At 35.2% G+C, this 18,379-nt stretch overlaps 3 protein-coding genes across 4 annotated transcripts; 1 reads left to right on the top strand and 2 right to left on the bottom strand.

Moving 5' to 3' along the window:
• Nucleotides 1-226: 226 nt before the first annotated feature.
• Nucleotides 227-2,156, top strand: LOC108327712 (transcription initiation factor TFIID subunit 8). Of its 2 annotated transcripts, none has more exons than XM_017561401.2 (2): nucleotides 227-511; nucleotides 723-2,156. In XM_017561401.2, exon 2 carries the CDS (start codon nucleotides 834-836, stop codon nucleotides 1,974-1,976), a length of 1,143 nt encoding a protein of 380 aa, XP_017416890.1. In that variant the 5' UTR covers nucleotides 227-511; nucleotides 723-833; the 3' UTR covers nucleotides 1,977-2,156. The 2 variants fall into 2 exon arrangements, with proteins under 2 accessions (XP_017416890.1, XP_017416891.1); XM_017561402.2 differs by having other exon boundaries at nucleotides 607-2,156.
• Nucleotides 2,157-6,078: 3,922 nt separating this feature from the next.
• Nucleotides 6,079-11,488, bottom strand: LOC108318746 (protein LONGIFOLIA 1). The gene is made up of 6 exons (XM_017556449.2): nucleotides 11,291-11,488; nucleotides 10,702-11,025; nucleotides 9,250-9,302; nucleotides 7,328-9,178; nucleotides 7,085-7,226; nucleotides 6,079-6,925 (listed from the first exon to the last, which is right to left on the bottom strand). Exons 2-6 carry the CDS (start codon nucleotides 10,853-10,855, stop codon nucleotides 6,246-6,248), a joined length of 2,880 nt encoding a protein of 959 aa, XP_017411938.1. The 5' UTR covers nucleotides 10,856-11,025; nucleotides 11,291-11,488; the 3' UTR covers nucleotides 6,079-6,245.
• Nucleotides 11,489-16,884: 5,396 nt separating this feature from the next.
• Nucleotides 16,885-17,499, bottom strand: LOC128195168 (uncharacterized mitochondrial protein AtMg00810-like). Its single transcript, XM_052872147.1, has one exon. The coding sequence runs from the start codon at nucleotides 17,497-17,499 to the stop codon at nucleotides 16,885-16,887; it is 615 nt and encodes a 204-aa protein (XP_052728107.1).
• Between the last annotated feature and the right edge of the window lie 880 nt (nucleotides 17,500-18,379).

Genomic DNA, 18,379 nt, shown 5'->3' with positions numbered 1-18,379 from the left:
TATATTTTTAAAATAAAACTCCCAATAATACCATATTAGATGTAAAAAGTCATAAGGTAGAATATATAGTCCAACAAATTTGTTATTTTGATTTATCATCTATTTTTTAAAAAGTAAGCATGGCAAGAGATGAGAAATGGTTTCTTTCCTCAACTAAAACGACGCCGTTGGATGGGAAATATTTATGATTATTTTTTGGGTATAGATGCCCCTACCCAATTAAGGTTGAGTTAATAGGAGGGTTCAAATATCGAAACCGCATCGTGTCCGTGTCCGTGTCCTTAATTCTGCTTCCAAACTTCCAACTCCCTCTGTTTCTAATGGTAGCAGTGTAGTGTATTTCGATCCAAGGGTTTCCCAGGGTTTAACCTCAAAGAAACCCTAAACCCTAAATTTCCCAATTTCTTCCATCCATATTCCGCTCTGTCTCTTTCTCTCTCTCTTTGTGTCTCATAATTGCTGACCTCTCTCGTTTGTGCTCTCAGATCCAATCACCACCCTCTTATCACTGGTAAGATTTTCTGCTATTTTCCTTTTTCTTTTTAATTCCTTTTTATGGTGAATATTTATTTCCGATTCCTCCTCCCTTTTTATTGGACGAGTTAGGGTTTTTGCTTAGCTAATACATATTGTTAGTGGGAAACGCCGAAATTGTGATCTTGACATTCAACTCAAGTTCTGTGTAATCTGAGACTCGTTTTTTTTATTGCGATTCTTCTCAGAAGTGATTGGCGTTGCTCGGGGTGTGGTTCTTGGTGGGATTTGGGATGCTGAATTATAGTGATTTGGGGAATGTGTATGGTTGGGTTTTCAAGTGATATGAAGTGCTGAATATGAGCAATGGCGGTGGGAAGACTGGAAGACAGCTTGAGCAGCCTGGCCCATGGAGGAGGAGGAAAGTGGGTGATGGGGATGACTTTGCCAGGGGAATTGCGAAGATTGCGGTAGCGCAGGTGTGCGAAAGCGAGGGGTTTCAGGCTTTTCAGCAGTCGGCTCTTGAGGCGTTGTCTGACGTTGTGGCTCGGTACATTTTTAACGTTGGGAAATCGGCACATTGCCATGCTAATCTTGCAGGAAGAACTGAATGTCATGCTTTTGATGTCATTCAAGGGTTGGAAGATATGGCATCAGTGCAGGGATTTGCAGGTGCTTCTGAGGTGGACCATTGCCTTGAAAGTTCAGGTGTTATTAGGGAAATTTTTCATTTTGTTAACGAGGGTGAACCGGTTTTGTTTGCGCATCCTATTCCTCGGTTTCCAGTTGTGAAGAAACGGGTGCTTAATCCAAGCTTTTTGCAAAAAGGAGAAGAACCTCCCGGCGATCATATTCCTGCTTGGTTGCCTGCCTTCCCTGATCCGCAAAATTATTCACAGTCACCAGTGGTGAATGGAAGGGGTACAGAACCTCGTGCAGTAAAATTTGAGCAAGAAAGAGAGAATGGCAAGGGGGAGTGGCCTGTGTTGAATTTGAAGCAGCAGATGGTCTCAAATATGTTTGACAAGTCTGCCTTGGACCCTGCAGACACTAAGGCAAAAAGAATAGCAGCAGAAGGTAACCCATTCCTTGCCGCTCCTTTGAAAATTGAGGGCAAGGAAATTGCATCTGTTCCCCCTGCAGCCAAGGTTTTCAATGATGTAGTTCTCGATTATCCTGCTGTTGAAAATTTCGTTGAAAATGAACCAATTTTAGCTTTGGAGACATTTGCTCCAGCAATTGAAGCAATGAAAAGCACATGCTATGATTCTAAGGAAGACCAGACAAAAAAATTTGTGAATGAGAAGCCTATTGTGCGTTTTAAGATTGGGATAAAAAACAAATTATTAGGAAGGTCCATTGGTTTGATCCCACAAACAGAGGAGCATAACAATACTTTGCCATGGTTTGCGATGGAAGATGAGAAGGATGACAGGAAAAGGAGGGCAGAGAAAATTCTAAGGGAATCCTTGGAAAACCCAGATCAGCTTGTTCAGTTGTAAACTAGATTTTTCTTTAACTAGAATCTGTATACTTGATCAGGAGAATGTCAGGATAGCTAGTTCTGGGATATTCAAATCTTGGTAACTGTCTGGTTAGGATGGATATTACTATTTTGCTCTGACATGTTCTCACTTTAACAATCTTTCAGGTATGTGAATGTCAATTGTTTGGTAGATCAATTTATGATTCTTTTTATTGAAGTCCTTTCGATCTGTATGATCTTATGCTAAATATAGCATATAAAAACATCTCAACTTCTGACTTACTCTAAATTGTGTACTCTACTCATTTGCTTCGTAGTTAGTGCTACATCCACAGGTAAATTCCCACAAAAAATACAATCACGTTCCTTTATGGTTAACCTACAAACTGGCGGTAGCACCCTGCTGTTTCAAATCACGTGTTATAGCTAATAGATTAGAGGACAATGCATAAGATTCGTTTAATAGTTGCTCTTATTTATCCTCTGCACATTGTCATTGTAGCATGTTCATGTATAAAGAAGTAGTATCTCAGCTTCATGCCTAAAATGTACAGAGAGAACTATTTTTCTAGTATATAGCTGTTGTATTTTCCCATTTTTCTTGTTAGCATTTTCTGTGTATTATCTTGAAAAGCCACAGTTTTTCTTGTACAAAGAAATTGACTTTTTCACTATTTTCATTTTACATATTTTAATCCATTTTTCCTTGTTTTAAATGTAGTTATTCTTGCCCTAAAGTATAGTTGCTATTTTTTTTTGGATTTGCTTTTAATACTGGACATCTGTAAACCCAGCAATACGGAGTACCGAGAATAACATAAATAAGGGTAAAGTAGATTATAAGCTTTAGATGAATAATTTGGCATACAATTCAAGGTATGAAGGTAGTCAGGTTAAAGTAGTTGCTATAGAGGAGGAATATGGCATGAATTTGCCTTCGTAAGTTTGTATATTATCATGTGAAAATGTCGAGTAAGGCTTTCCACAAGTGAGAAAAAAAGGATCAAACAGAAGATAGTTCAACTAAAATGGTACACGAGGACCCAGTAAAACATAGAGGAAATCATTAAAAACTACTTCTATCAGAGCGAGCTTATTGAAATTTGGTTCTTGTCAGAGCCCAATGACAATTTTGCTTCCTATTGCTATCTAATGTTTTATCAAGCTCTCCTGGATCAGGTTGTCATATAGTTGTTCTTAAACTGTAGAACTTACACGATGCAATTTTACTGGTATCTTCGACTTCTGCTTTATATTATGCAAGGATGTTTTGAATTTATTGTTCGGAAGCTTACTTTGTGCTACATATCTATGGCTTCTGATCAAAGTTGTCATATGATATGGCCCTTTTTTTTCAATTTTTTATTAAAATATTTTCATTTCAGATAATTTGTGGATATGAAATTCATGTTCAGCTCCAATCCTCTAACTTAGACATGTAAATGCAGCTTGACGACATTCTAGATTGAAGCAATTTGCTTTTTTCAAGTACTAAATTGAAATTTCAATTATCCCATTTGTTCGTACTAAGACTCATCTTTTTTCCCCATATCATTTGTGGAACAATGTGAACTGTCTATTGATCTTGTCTGTTGGATGTTCGATCTAAAGTGTGGAATTAAGGTTGGACATGAACAAACAACCCACATCTTCCCCTGGTTCTTTTTCCCACTACTTCTCATCGTTATAATTCCAATACTTCTTACAATATCTTGAATATCTTGCTATTTGTTGTGGTATTAGATTTTTTATATATTTCTAAGATGTTTAATACATTTATTTTCTCAATTAATATTTTCTTTTTAGGTTGTAATAATATTTGTACGAGGGTTTCACAGTTGTAGAAAGAAAAATGGGGCTGTTTCGGAAAAAGGACGATTTGTAGTTTGTTTACTGAATGAGAGCAATTTTCAATGGGGGTTCCTCCAAATTTATCCCTATAAAATTATGAATATGGAGACTTATCCCTATAAAATTATGCCTATAAGAGACTTATAAGTTGTACGTTGTATTCCAAGTTTATTGGATAGCAGCACTGTCTTGGCATCGATGCAGATTTTGGGCTAAAAAATCACTGTCTGTTCAGTTCATAGTCAAATTTTCTAAAAATGTTTTTTTCAGCTTAAGTTTTATTTGATTTAAAGTTGCAAACAATTATAGCTTTTTTGTGTGAAAAATGATTGCCAAAATGAAATAGAAATATATTATATTTTTGGTAGAACCAGGGCTTAGAATGGAATGGATATTTGGTAAAGTTAAAGGGTAAAGTGATGGATTCACAGTGAAAATCTTAAGAATTAAATGGAGTTTTACACAATAGTTTAGGTAAGTCATTTAATATATTTAACTTGTGTGGGATTCATTCACTTGTTAAATTACTCAAATTATAGTTAACTTAAGTTGATCATATTTAGTTATTAAATCAATTTCATAAGGCTAATTAACTAGTTCGGTTTTAAATTAATATCTGAGTTAGTTCAGTTAGTTGTTATCGCTCCTAAATGCAATTATATGAAAATGGTTGTGTTGTGGATGTGCGTTTTCATTGCTCTGATGTTGGGTAGTACTGTTCAAAACTCAAATTAATGCACAGACATTTTGGTTTGCATTACTCCAATTTTTGTCTGAGATGGCTCACATGACTTAAACGTCCCAACCCAACAAGGTTCATCTTACTAAATTTATTACGATAGTGTTAGAAAAGCCCATCACCACTCAGTTATTTTGTCATTTTATTTAATGCACAGGTATGCTAATTATGATTCTGTTAAATGCTCATAAAGTAAATGAAGTGACGCAATAAAAGAACCAGCTCCTCTTCAAGCTATGTTGTTTATTCCAAAATGAAACCATTTCATTTTACAAGAGACTGTTTTAAGGAAAAAGTAGAAACATAAGAAAGAAGATTCAAATTACTCCTTAGATATAATGATTTAATGCATCTTTCATTATTAATCGAGAACTAGTTAATATTGTTTAAAAATTTAAAATTGAAAGGCAAATTAAATGTTTTTCTTTTTCAAAAGATGTCTAACTTTTAATAAATGTATTCAATTATTATGAGAGTGTGAGAGTGGAAATAAAAGTAACTAATACAGAGGATAATATAACAAAAATTTATACAAACAAATAAATATACCATTTCTTGGTTAATGTCATTTTCAGATATTTAAATGAGATCTCATGTATTTTGTGTAAGGAAAAAAAAGAAGTGGTTAGAAGGTGAGTAAAACTCAAAAGTAGCTAAAAAGGTTTATTTTTTATTAGATTAAATATTTTATAGCAATGTTACTTAAAAATAAAACAAAGCCATAAATGCAATATAGTTCATATAGACCAAATATAGTTATTTTGAAGAGACAATTAATTATTGTAGAAGAAAAAAGACACATAAAAAGGAATCAAAGTTGTAAGTGCAATAGACTTCTTATAGATAAAATATGGTAATTTTGAATGAAGTGTTGATATTTATATTTAGGGCATACATAATTAATTATGCTTCTAAAAATGGTTATTTTGTTTCACAATTGATTAACTATTATTCTCACCATTCTCGTTTATATGACAAAAACATTTTTTTTTTCCAAATACTATAAACAAATTTTACTCTAAGCACTAAAATTTTGGAGGAATATTAAATTTCCAGCACAATAAATAATATTTGACCTTAGTTGCACTATTACAATATGTTCACCCATTTTTAATATATAAAAACGTAGATGGTATTAAATATTTATCTAATAAAGTTATTAGCCACTTTACTATATAGTTAATCACTTAAGATAAAATTAAACTGGATAAAAATATCTGTTTATATAATTTTTAAAATGAACATTAAAACAACACATTACAAGTTGTTACTAAATCTCAATATAAAATTGTTTTGTATAACATCTTTTTTCTTATTTAAATCAATAAATAAAGACATACACCACGATGTTTTCTTGTTTTATTAGGATTCAGACTGAATTTAAAAAAGAAGAAAGATTTATACGTAACAATCTGCATATTTTCAACAGCTTGTCACAGTTCACACCACTGATATAGGTTTGTCTATATTTCTTCATGTATTTATGAACAGTGACTATGCAAATACATGAAGAAAGACAGCAAAGGCAAAGGTAAACGAGGAAACAATTTATACTAAAACAAGTGAAACTGCAAATTAAGCAGTTTATTACCCATCAAACTATATATCATGTGTAGCTAGATTAGAAAGGTGAAACATGAAAACTACAGAACTAGATATATTCTCTTTTACCCTCATACGTTTTAGCTAACATTCCTACTTGAAAAACACTAGTTTCCTGCAATGTGTGCCAGTGTGGTTTGCTACTTCACCTCTCACAACCTCGGTTATCAAATCCTTAAAGATCAAACGTTCAATATCCAACACAACATTTGGTATCTCAGTGCAGCAGTTAGTCCAAATTGCATGGTGATGCTTCAAATTTTCATCCTCATGAGCTAAACTGACATTCCCATTTTGAGGCTGCAACTGCTCTATTTCTGTGCACAGCTCATCCAAAAGCTGCTGCCCTTTTGGTCTTGTGCCTGCAAAATCACTTGGTTTGCACCACAATGCTGAAGAACTATCCAATATCAGCTTTTGAACTAGAATGTCATTGACAACATCAAATATGAGTTTTCTTTGCATCTGCTCAGGATTTTTTAACCTGGCAATCTTTTTTGCATTGGCTTCAATGTTAAAATGTCTCTTCTCTGTCTTCACTTTTTCAAGTGCAAAGAACAACTTTGGATTAATCAAGTGACCCGGCGAGTGAAATATCTGGCTGGAGCTGTGGCCACTGAGCAGACCTGATGCTAACAGTATATCTGTTATATACTTATGGTCAGGGTGCTTAGTGTAATTGAAATTGATGAATTTCTCTTCAATCCAGTCAATTTCTTGAAGTATATCCACTGAGTTCTCTTCACTATCACCATCAGTGCTTTGAGCTTCACCTGCAGCAGAACATTTGAAAAAAACCAAAATGTAACTCAGAATTCTTCCCTGTATAATTTATGTAATACCACTAAAATGTGTATGAGTGGTAGTGATACAAGTTACTTGCAATTGATAAATGGTTTTAGATTATCCTTGACTCAATCTTTGTTGCTTACCTAAATATTTTGAGATGTCTGGTTTCTTTTTCACTGGAGATGGTGGGTCATCTCTATAGAATGCAGCATCAAGAACAGACACAGGACTTGGTTGTTCCACAGTAACCATTGTCTCAGCCTTCATCAACTCTTCAAATGCATTCTGATCAACAAAAGAATGTTAAATTCATTCTGTTCAACAAAAAAATGCTTAACCAATTGATTCAGTTGCAAAATGTTACTCTGCAAGGAAGAAATACTTACATATTGATGCATAGAACTCAGCTGGATGGAGGAACTGATGATCTTTCCAGTTTGATCAATTCGAATGACTTCAATCTCACTATGACCGATCGAGTTTCTTTTGTCGTCTAAGTCCGAAATGACATTAACATGGTGCTTAAAATTCCTCCAGTTACTACTGATCTCACTGAAACGTTCATTTATTTGCTGTAAACTGGAGAACTTATGTGTTGGTGTTGTACTTGGAGAAGACAATTCCACAGGTTGCCTATTGTGCTCTCTTGTGTTAATGCAGGAATCCGACGATGAACTGGTTGGTCGTGAACACCTCTCCAGACCAAACTTCTTTTGTAATCTGGGGCTCCCAGTCACAGTTATATAACCAGAATTGGTGGTGCATTCTTCATTTTTGTCTTGAGAAACTTCCAAGGATTGCATCAATTTTGAAGTTCTCAAGTTTTTATATGATGGACGAACCTGTTGGCCAAAAGTACCCTTGATATTTTTTGTTGAACTTATGCCTTTAGCACTACGTTTGTCAATTAATCTTCCATTTCTTGGATTACTAAGGGAACATTTGCTGACACCAGATTTTCCATGAACTGATAATTCTGTAGGAGAAGGACTATTGACTTTTCTAGTAACTTTCGCAGGTTTCATGATGACAATTGGCAATTTACTACCCCGGTTAGAATTTGACATCTCAACCGTGACAGATGCCAGGTCTTTCTGTCGTACTCGTGGGCTTTGTATGTTCGAGTTTTCATTGGAATTAGTACTGTTCTTATTGTCAGATGGAGAATTTGAAGCCTGGTCTCTAGCAATGTCTAACGAATCTTTACGTCTCTGCATTGCTTCAAGAATGTGTTTAAGGGCTCTGAGATCCTTTCCAGACTTTTTGAACTCAAGTTCTGCCACCCTTTTCTCAATTTCCCCATATACCGTGAGAGAGGTCTTTGAGGCTTTTACATCAGATTCACAATCTTTGGAAGCTTGTAATTGAGAACATTGGATTGCATCAGGTTGCCTCCAAGGATTTGATTCTAGTGCAAATCGTGAATAAGGCTTTTCATTTGTGATTGAATCAGCCTTTCTAAACCGAGGCAAGGTGAATTTTGGGTGGTGCTTATCTTCATCACTTGTGCTAGAGCAACTAGAAGTTCCAATCGGACTCCCACAAGTTTGTGTACGCTCCGGTAGGGCTTCAAGTCCCATCAACTTTGCTACAACACTGGAAGATCTTTTGGAAGTTTCTGGTTCTTGGAGTTGGTTAATCATTGTGCTAGAGCTCTTTGCATAACCCTTCTGCTGACCCTTCAACAGGTTGCGAGACTTGTTTCCTTCATTGGACCCTTCTCTGCTGTCCAAGGAAAGCCTTGGGAATTCCTTATGCTTTGTGGCAGATTTGAATGTTTCATCATAAGAGAGCCGTGGTGAGTCCCAAGGTGTTTTCTTGGACTTGGCAAGAGTATGGAATGGTTCGCCGGCAACTGTCACTCCTGCATAGACAGATTTTTGTGACCGCAGAGGCCGGGGAGAGTCTATGAGTTTCAAGGTATTAGTGTGACCCTTCTTTTCCTCTTCAGCCACAGTTCTCACAGACAATCCTTGAGCTTCTTTATGCATCGAGTCTTTGACAATATGATTGAAATGGAGGGATTGATGGCGCGAGGTATCAAGTTGCTTCTTTGCTACCTTTGAATTTGTATTTTCAGGAATTCTTGTCTGATTTCTTGATGATGATTGCATCTGAATGGTTCTGTTAAACTCAAGGGATGACATGCTAGATGAACAAGAGGATGAAGATAAAGAATTTATGGATGATTCTGTGGAGAATTGTTGCTTTTCTCTAGCATCCTTCAGATTCTTTGCCTGCACCGATACAAATATTTAACAGATTTTCTCTAAAATTCTGCACAAGAGTCACACTACTGCTATCTTACCTTAGTTTTCAGCGTTGTACCGTTGAGCTCTTTAATTTCGTAACTGCTTGCACCTGAGGAGTGAAGGAAGTTTTACTTAGAAGTTAGAAGGAAGTACAATGGAATATTTTGTCAAAGGTTAAGTTTTCCTAAATCCTTTTTCAAACATGCTGAAGCTCCACAAGTCACAGATCAATGATATAACTTTTTAGGATTTGAGTTCAGCAGAAATCTGGAAGTTGTGTGAGAAACAACGATGTTGGACACAAAGTTTTCAAGTATGCATCGAAAATCAAAATACAGAATTATTCATTTTTGGCTTTCGGCAGAATGACGTTCTGCTTGGGATGAGATTTTGAAGCAACTTCAAGCACCCATGTTGCATTGAATGAGGAAATGGAAACAATTCCATATATTCTGCAATGCATCGCTGTAAAAAGTTTTTTTTCTATACATTAGAAATTTTTCATATAAATTTTCAACTTTCGTATATTGAGCATCTTCCATCTTAGACTTCAAAAGAGGAAAAGTACTCAGATTCTTATATTGGATGGATTATGTAACTTGCAGAAACTACAGAGGAAACTCCCTACAGAATTTTATCAGCCAAATTCAAAAATATGTAAAAAAAAGAACATATTTTTGAAAAGCATAAGAAAAAAAGCTCCAAAATTTAATTACAGTCACTTGCATTATCAAACCTGAAGTTGTCCACTAAATTTATATATTCATTGGAAGATGAAATATAAGAAGTTTCACCAAAATGTGATTTTCTTAGATCAGCAACCAAACAAAAAATTCAAAGACTAGGAAACAGGATGGAAAAACAACCATGATTTAAGTTGAAACCACTAAAAAAACAAACTTTAACTACCCCTCAAAAGCTAAAATAAAAATGAAGAAATTAAATTAAAAAAGAACTCTGTGCGAGGACAAGTTCCTGACAGATTGAAATACGTTAATCGTTTCTAAAAATTAATGTAGGAGAAAGCGAATTCTAATAAAAAAAAAATATTGGTAATGCATACAAAAAAATTCAACATATACTCAGTACAAAACTAGAAGCAATTGAAGCAACAAACTTGCAGCATTTCTCTATCTCGATATACGAGATAGCAGAGAAGTTTTGTACGTATACCTAACACTTTCCACGTTATTAAAAATGCTAATTTGTTTGCTTAACCATTTGCCTTAATTTTAGTATGCATGTCAATCAAATTTTCTCTCACCCCAACATCTATCAAAAAGGTATCAAAATCTAAAAAGTACAAACACCCAAGTTGATAAATCTGACTGCAACATCAAGAGTTTTTCAGTTTTTAAGTTTATAACGGTAGTTGCATCAATTGTGTTTTTGCAGTTTTTCATGATATGAAGAAACGTGGAGAAAGCCTCGTTGTGGATTTAAAACCTTGCTAACATTATTATATCACTTTCAAAACTCTGAACAGAAACAAGTATATCACAGAATACCTGAAGTTGGTCTGTGCTGAATGCAGGTGCCGGAGCGTTGGCCCGTGAGGAAACGGTGGCGGTCAAAGAGCTGAAAAAATCCAGTGATGCACCCAATTTGCTTCTGCAAATCTGGGTTTTCATCCTTCAAGGATTTCAAAGACTTCCCAGACATTTTTGCTTTCACAACCTTCAACTTTGCAGACTCCGCAAGGTTATATTATGTTAAGTCGCAGCAGTAACAGCAGCAACAATCATGTCCCTAAGAAGAGAGAGATCTTGTATTTCTATAGGATTCAGTGGAGACAAAAGGTTTTGAATTGTCAAGATGACTCAGCACAGAACCTGAGCCATAAGAGTTTAAAGTTTCAAAACAAGATAGTGACAAGAATTTGCATACTGTGTGCTGAAATATGAAGACCTGGACATGCAAATTTCAGGAAGAGTTGTTTTTGTGTGTTACATGTGTGTGCATGTGTACAAAAGAGTGGACAGAAGCAAAGGGAGAAGAATGAGATGCAGCGAAGAGAATATTATCTACTGCAGAAACAGATGGAACAAAAGAGAAGTGGAAACAAAGGAATCACAAAGTGCTACCGCTAACATCCACCTTCTAGTGAATAACAATGCAGAAAGTGAAGAAAATTGAGGCACCCAAGAAGAGAGATGTTTTGTTAATTTTCTCTGGGTTTTCCCACAGAATAAAAGGATTGCTTTTGTTTTTTGTTATCTCAGCAGGTGCAGAAGCCAGAGTGTATTGTGTTGGGTGAGAGAGGCGTTGTAATTATTATATATGTGAGGCAAATGTTGAAAAACAGGTTGCTTAGAATATAGTATAATATAAGAAGTAGAGACAACCTTTTAATTACATTACGTAAGAGAGAGGGGAAACGGGTGGAATTTGGGGTATCAAAATCTGAGTGCCTTAAAGAGGGAGAAAGTCTTTCATACTTCAACAAAAATACTCAATTTTCTAAGTTATTTTTGAAGGAAATCAGTGTATAATAAGCCACTATTAACACGTCTATGATATTGTATAGTTTTACGTGATTTATAGTTGAATTTTCTTAACTGGTTTATGAAAAGTATGACTAATGTCTGCATAAAAAAGATGGAATTTAATACAGAAAATCAATGGTATAATGAGTAGATTGGAAGAGCATTTTGCATAGTTGAATAGATAATGAAGTGAGTGATTTGTAAAAAGGAAAAGTAAAATGTATAATTATTAAAGAAAGAGGAAGGGTAAGTGGGATAGGCGTGTGTGAATGTGTGGGACAGGTTAATCAGGTCTGGTCTTTGGTCATTTCGTAGCACTTCCATGTGGACAAAACAACGTGGGTGGGACTGTGCCTTCAACCTCTCTCCATGACCATGTGGAGTTTGTCAGACTCAAAGAAAAAATAACATGTACAAGTAAGGAAGTGGATTTTGTACCAAAACAAAAAAGCAAATTTAAACAACAAAAGTGAATACAGATATTCAGTGAAAGCCTGCAGGATCTAAACCCCTTGTTCAACCATTCTCATACACACAGATCCCACTTTTCACCAAATTGCCCTTCATCTCTTCTCACCTTTTTCATCATACTTGGGACCTGCCCTCAAAATGGATCTCATTTCACAGTCATTCACTTTGCCATCCAAAGTGCAAAACACCCTTAATTAAACTTTTGTTTTGCCTACCCAACTACATTTATTACATCAATGTCACACATACACATTTACCTTACTGCTGGGGAATTGCGTTGCACTTGCAAGCCACACACAGTGACATAAATGAATATCTCTGCATTCAATTCTCTGAAAGGGTTGTCACATGTTTAACCTAACACATTACACATACGCATCTTGGTGAAAATGGGAATTCAAGAAAGCTATTGTTATTGTTTCTATTCCGCCCGTTGCATTTGCTAACCTAGAAAGTAACAAGAGTGGCCACTCCCAGTGCAGTGAGGTGGGTTAGGTGCTTTTTAGTTGATACATTTCAGCACAAATGTGGTCCTGCTACAATGTGTCACAAACATTATTATGCAAACCTTGACAGTTACAAAGTCTAGGAATGTGTTTGGACCATTAGCGTTTCCAGAACCATGAATATGAGATTAGGATAAGATTTTGAGGGAGTCCTTTTGGACACTGTGTAGTGTTTCCGCCGCAAAGTTTCGGTGTGTTGCTGCTGCCACATTGCTTATATAGGACCACGTTGTTAGTGCATCATCGCTGTCATTGGTACTGCATGAGTTAGACTTCACTCAGCTGTTTGCATTTTTTTCTTTCATCAAATAAAAAGCTATTGGTCAAGCTGCACCTATTAGATTAAAGAAGAGTACTTGCAAAGAAATAGTTCAAACAGCTGATTGGGATCTTTCTATGTAGGTTTCATTAATTCCTCCCTTTCTCAAACCACTAGAAAAGACTAAAAAGTTTTCTTTCCAGTCATTTTCATCGAGGAGACCATCATCATCATAAACACATTCTTAAAAACTTTAGTTATTTCATTTAATTCTCTAAGTTAAACTAATTATTTGTTATTATATATTTTAGTTCCTTGCTTAATATTCAAAGACACATTTTTTAACTTTGTATAAATTGACAAATTACATTTTCAAGGACTTATGTAAAGTTTATTCAGTGAAACTAATGTGAATAGGTCTATTGTTGAAAGAACTCATCTCTCTAATGAATGACAGATTTCATCAGTTATCTATGTACATTTTAGAACTAAAGAAAGAGTTGAAACAGGTTACTGAGACCTTTTCCTTCTGTAGGTTTCATTCGTTTGTTTTCTGAAATCAGTAAAATTTTCTTCCCTGTGCAAACTAGTAAAACCAGAAAAAAGTAATAGGTCCAACGCTTAAAGAATCCATCCCTTCTCTAACATGGATTCAATCACACCATCATGGAAATGCTAACGTGTGATTATCCATGACGATCTAAATATGGGAAATCCCACCCATCACTTTCTAAACTCGATAGCATCTAATATGTTACGTCTTTTCTTCACCCTACTGAAAATAAAATTGGCATTAAGTGGCTCATATATATATATATACCTAACCTAAAATAAATAAATATATATCAACCATATTAGCTCCTAATATATATAGACTACTATATATTGAAGAAAATACAAATTGATCTTTATAAACGATAGAGAGATTTTATATATATATAAATATACTAGATTTGAATATCTATAATGTAAGAGATTACGTAACAACCTGCAGTTAGAGCATATATATATATAGTGTTCTTTCACATGCATCCAAGAAAATACTATATGGTTTACATGTGCGATATGCTTTTTAATAATGTAAGATACGTCCTATGCTTCACAACACAGTTGTACAATCGATGCTTCTGATATGCTGATTACAAATATATAATGCACAAGTTCTTAGACCACCACATCAATGTCTTATTCCTTTGAAATAGTTAAAGAATTCAAATAGAATGTATTAGTTTTTATCATGAATTGTATTATTGGTTTATTTTAAAAATTAGGTTATTTTTAATTGTAGATAACATAAAAGCTTTTACAACTAGAATATATACAACTTAAACTCTATTATTAACTTAACCAAGGACAATAATTGGAATGATTGTACAAATCAGCAAGGCTAACTTTAAACATCCACGATCTCAGGTCTTTATTAATTAGATTTCGAATCATACGTACGGGAATACAAATACAAAAGATTAATTATCATATTAAGCACTTGTTTGTGGCTAATAGTAGAAATTGTGGTCTTATAAAACATTAAGTACTGATTGGGAGATTTTTAGTAAACAATTTAGTTAGTTAAGTGAATTACACACAAAAGTTAAGTCAGAAATTTAATCATAAAAATTACTACAACTTACAAAAATACTAAGAAACTTATTTATTATTTGAATTTATAAAATACTTGTATAGGTCTACATGTATTTTCTGTTAATTGTTTCTAAAGTGGTGTATTTCAAGTAAAACTTGTTTTAGATAAAATAGATTCGAAGAGAATTGATTTGTGTTTGAATGTATTTTTTTAAAAACCAAGTCTTTGTATGGAAATTTTACACCTAAATAGTAACATTTTATAAAAGAAAGATAATTAACTTAACAAAAATTACTTAAAATTAATTCAACTCAACAAATTCCAAATCTAGAATCAAACTTGTATTTCAATTTAAATCATATATATAAACATCTATCTAAAAGATTATATATATATTAATTGATATTTAAACCTCACTTAGATTATGTACGGTGAATCAAAATACACATCAATCTGTGAGCTCCCCATATGCTTATACAAGGCATATTGTATTTGAAAAGCTTATAGCTTTCCCAAATTCTGCATAGTATAGACATTATCATCACATTAAAGCTAGAGAGACAATTGCTCAAGCATCACAATGGTGCTTTTTCTATTAGAGGTAAAGTTTATCTGAGGTCTTTAAATTTTGTCGCTGAGCTAAAAGGGCTACCTGAATATTCGTCTTACGTATGTAATGGTAAATTTTGGCTAACAAAATGGTCATAATGAGGCTGCATATTGATCATTTTAGATCATTACTAGTTGCATATTCACCAAATTAACCAGTGAGCTATATGTTATAGGTTTTTGACCAAGAGGGCAACTACTACATATATGCTAAGTTCTGTGCACCTGAGTGCTCGTAAAAGAATCATATGTTACAAGTCCATGAATGGTATTGTCCTGTATATTATAAATGCTACCACATTCATTTTATAGTATCTAGCTTTTTTTTAGCATGGTAAATTAAATGAGAGGGAAATGTAGTTTTCCTTTTTGAGTGGTTCAGGAAAAGTAATTTGCTTAGTTATCATGATTTTGCAGGTACATAATCAACGAGTAGCTTCTAGCTTAAACCAGAGAGATCTGCACACTGTATCTGTGAAAGCAATAAATGAGAGTCATTCACTGAAAATGCTAATAGAATTAATTTACAATCATGATATTTAGATACCAACAAGTTAAAGGAGACCAAATAGAAAAATTCGATTATGTAACATCATTTAATGATTTAATGAGTAGAATTGCTGTTATATTTTTTTAGAAAAGAAAAATAATAGCATATTGTATGATCGATACGGTTAGACATGTCATAAGTACAACCACGCATTATTATTGAGTCTTAACTGTTGTGATTCACAGATCGAACAGTTATCTTATAATTCGATTACATCTAACGCTCTTTAATTTATGACAAAATAACTATTATTAATTAGACCACAATTAAATCACCACTAATCCAAAGCTCATTTTGAAGTCTATAACAAGTTTAAGGTAAAGAGACATTACATTACACATGAACTTTTTGAATGATTGAATCTTTACTGAATTTGATATTGAAATACCTTCTGCAAGTAACCTTTAATTGTAAACGGATAAACGACTAGGACGAATGGTGTTGGGTTTTACAATTGGCCCAACACTGTTGCATTTGGTGTGTGGCCCAGCCCATGTTAGTTTGCCACTAACGGGGTTCAGAATACACCACTGATGCCACGCAATCAGTGTTATGTGCGCGATATGAGAGTGAAAAGAGAGAGGGCAGAGCTTCTTGAAGGTTCCGGTAGGAGCAGGAGCAGCGATGGCGTCCGCGAAGCTGAGCGTCGCACAGGCGGCTATGGGCCACGGTGCAGAAGGAAAAAGAAACGAGCACACTGCAAGAGGTAAGAAAAATACCTTCTTTTATTATTCTGTGATTGTTACAAGAGTTCTTACTAAATGATAGTCTTCCTTTTCTGTATTGAAAACCATAAACCACTAACAAAGAGGAGAGCTCTGTCAAACTAACCACTAAACTACTAACAGTAAAACCTAGAATAACAGAAAAAGGTTACTGTCTTTATGACAGTAGAGAATTAGTTTCAAACCTAATAGCCTCCCCTCAAGCTGGACGATGGATGGTCGTCAGTCTAAGCTTGGGAACAATCGATCTGAATCTGACGCGATGAGGAAACTTTGTGAAGATATCAGCTAACTGTTCGTCGGAGCGCATGGGAAGAAGGTTTAGGAGTTGTTCCTGTATCTTTTCACGAACCACATGACAGTCAAGCTCAATATGCTTGGTTCGTTCATGAAAACTCTGATTGTGAGCTATGTGTCTGGCTGACTTGTTGTCACAATATAGGGCCGGGATTCCTGACTCTTCTACTTGAAGGTCATGTAGTAGATAGCTGAGCCACTGTATCTCACATAGTGGCTGCAAGAGCTCTATATTCAGCTTCAGTAGATGATCTGGAGACAGTTCTCTGCTTCTTAGATTTCCATGAAATGAGAGAAGATCCTAGAAAGATGCAGAATCCTGTTGTGGATCTTCTGGTTTTGGGACATGTGGCCCAGTCTGAATCACTGAATGCTTTTAGTTGTATAGGAGAGTCAGCAGGGAAAAACAACCCCTCAGATGGCTTAGATTTGATGTACCTGAGAATGTGTTGGATGGCCCGAAAGTGGTAATCAGTAGGTGATTGAACAAATTGACTGAGTAAATTAACTGAAAAGCACAGGTCAGGTCTAGTGTTTGTGAGGTATAATAACTTCCCTATTAGCCTTCTGTAAGGGCCCGGATCATCTAGAAAGCTGTCCAATCTGTATAAGGAACTTGTGTCACTAAGAAATGGAGTAGATGAAGGCTTATAGCCCAACATTCCTGTGTCTTCCAGTATATCTAGAGCGTATTTCCTTTGGCATAAGTGGATCCCTCCTTTAGATCTAGCTACTTCCAATCCTAGGAAGTATTTGAGTTCTCCTAGGTTCTTGATTCGGAACCTGTTATGGAGAAGTTCCTTTATGTGGTTGATCTCCATCATGGAATTCCCTGTTAACACAATATTACATACACAAGAAGGGCAGTAAAGCTAGTAGGTGTTTTCTTAGTAAATAAAGAGTGATCAGATTTAGATTGAACAAACTTGGCAGTTATCAGGAAGGAGGAAAGTTTTTCAAACCACTGCCTGCTGGCTTGCTTTAAGCCATATAATGACTTGGTTAACCTACAAACATGTCCTTCATTGCATGTGTTTAGTCCTAGGGGTGGTTCCATGTAGACCTCCTCATTAAGGTCTCCGTGCAGAAAGGCATTGTCCACATCCAGTTGATGCAGAAACCAACTGTTGGAAGCTGCTAGAGCAATGAGTAATCTGACCGTGGTGAGTTTGGCCACAGGGGAAAATGTGTCCAGATAATCTATGCCCTCTTGTTGCGTATAACCTTTAGCCACTAAGCGGGCTTTGTATCTTTCAATACTACCATCTACTTTGTACTTCGTTTTGTACACCCACTTGCAGCCTATTGTATTTTTCCCTGGGGGCAGTTGAGTTAGAACCCATGTATCATTGTCTTGTAGAGCTTTAATTTCCCTTTGCATGGCCTCTACCCATTCATCCATCTTTTTCGCATCATTGTATGATGTGGGTTCCTTGTTTCCAGTGACAGTCATAGTGTATCTCAGATGTTTATCTGAAAGATTATCACAGCACAATGCATCAGAGATAGGATATGGTGTTTTAAAACAGTTTTGAATAGATGGGGATTGATTCACCTGGTGAATATAATCTTTCAAGTGTGTAGGAGTTCTTCTGGGTCTATTAGACCTTCTCTGCTGCTGATTCTCATGGCTGGTTTCAGTATCATTACTGTCATTTTCTTCATCATCAGGGAGCTGTTCTCCTGAGTGTTCTGCTGCTG

This window comes from Vigna angularis, chromosome 2 (assembly GCF_016808095.1).
Source record: "Vigna angularis cultivar LongXiaoDou No.4 chromosome 2, ASM1680809v1, whole genome shotgun sequence".
Taxonomy (NCBI): domain Eukaryota; kingdom Viridiplantae; phylum Streptophyta; class Magnoliopsida; order Fabales; family Fabaceae; genus Vigna; species Vigna angularis.
This window is presented reverse-complemented; position numbering and strand designations above follow the sequence as displayed.

Coding starts and splice junctions, on each gene's coding strand:
- LOC108327712 (XM_017561401.2), top strand. CDS start 834: ATGAGCAATGGCGGTGGGAAGACTGGAAGACAGCTTGAGCAGCCTGGC.
- LOC108318746 (XM_017556449.2), bottom strand. CDS start 10,855: ATGTCTGGGAAGTCTTTGAAATCCTTGAAGGATGAAAACCCAGATTTG. Junction 9,303..10,701: donor TCAGCACAGACCAACTTCAG/GTATTCTGTGAT, acceptor TTCACTCCTCAG/GTGCAAGCAGTTACGAAATT. Junction 9,179..9,249: donor GTACAACGCTGAAAACTAAG/GTAAGATAGCAG, acceptor GTATCGGTGCAG/GCAAAGAATCTGAAGGATGC.
- LOC128195168 (XM_052872147.1), bottom strand. CDS start 17,499: ATGGAGATCAACCACATAAAGGAACTTCTCCATAACAGGTTCCGAATC.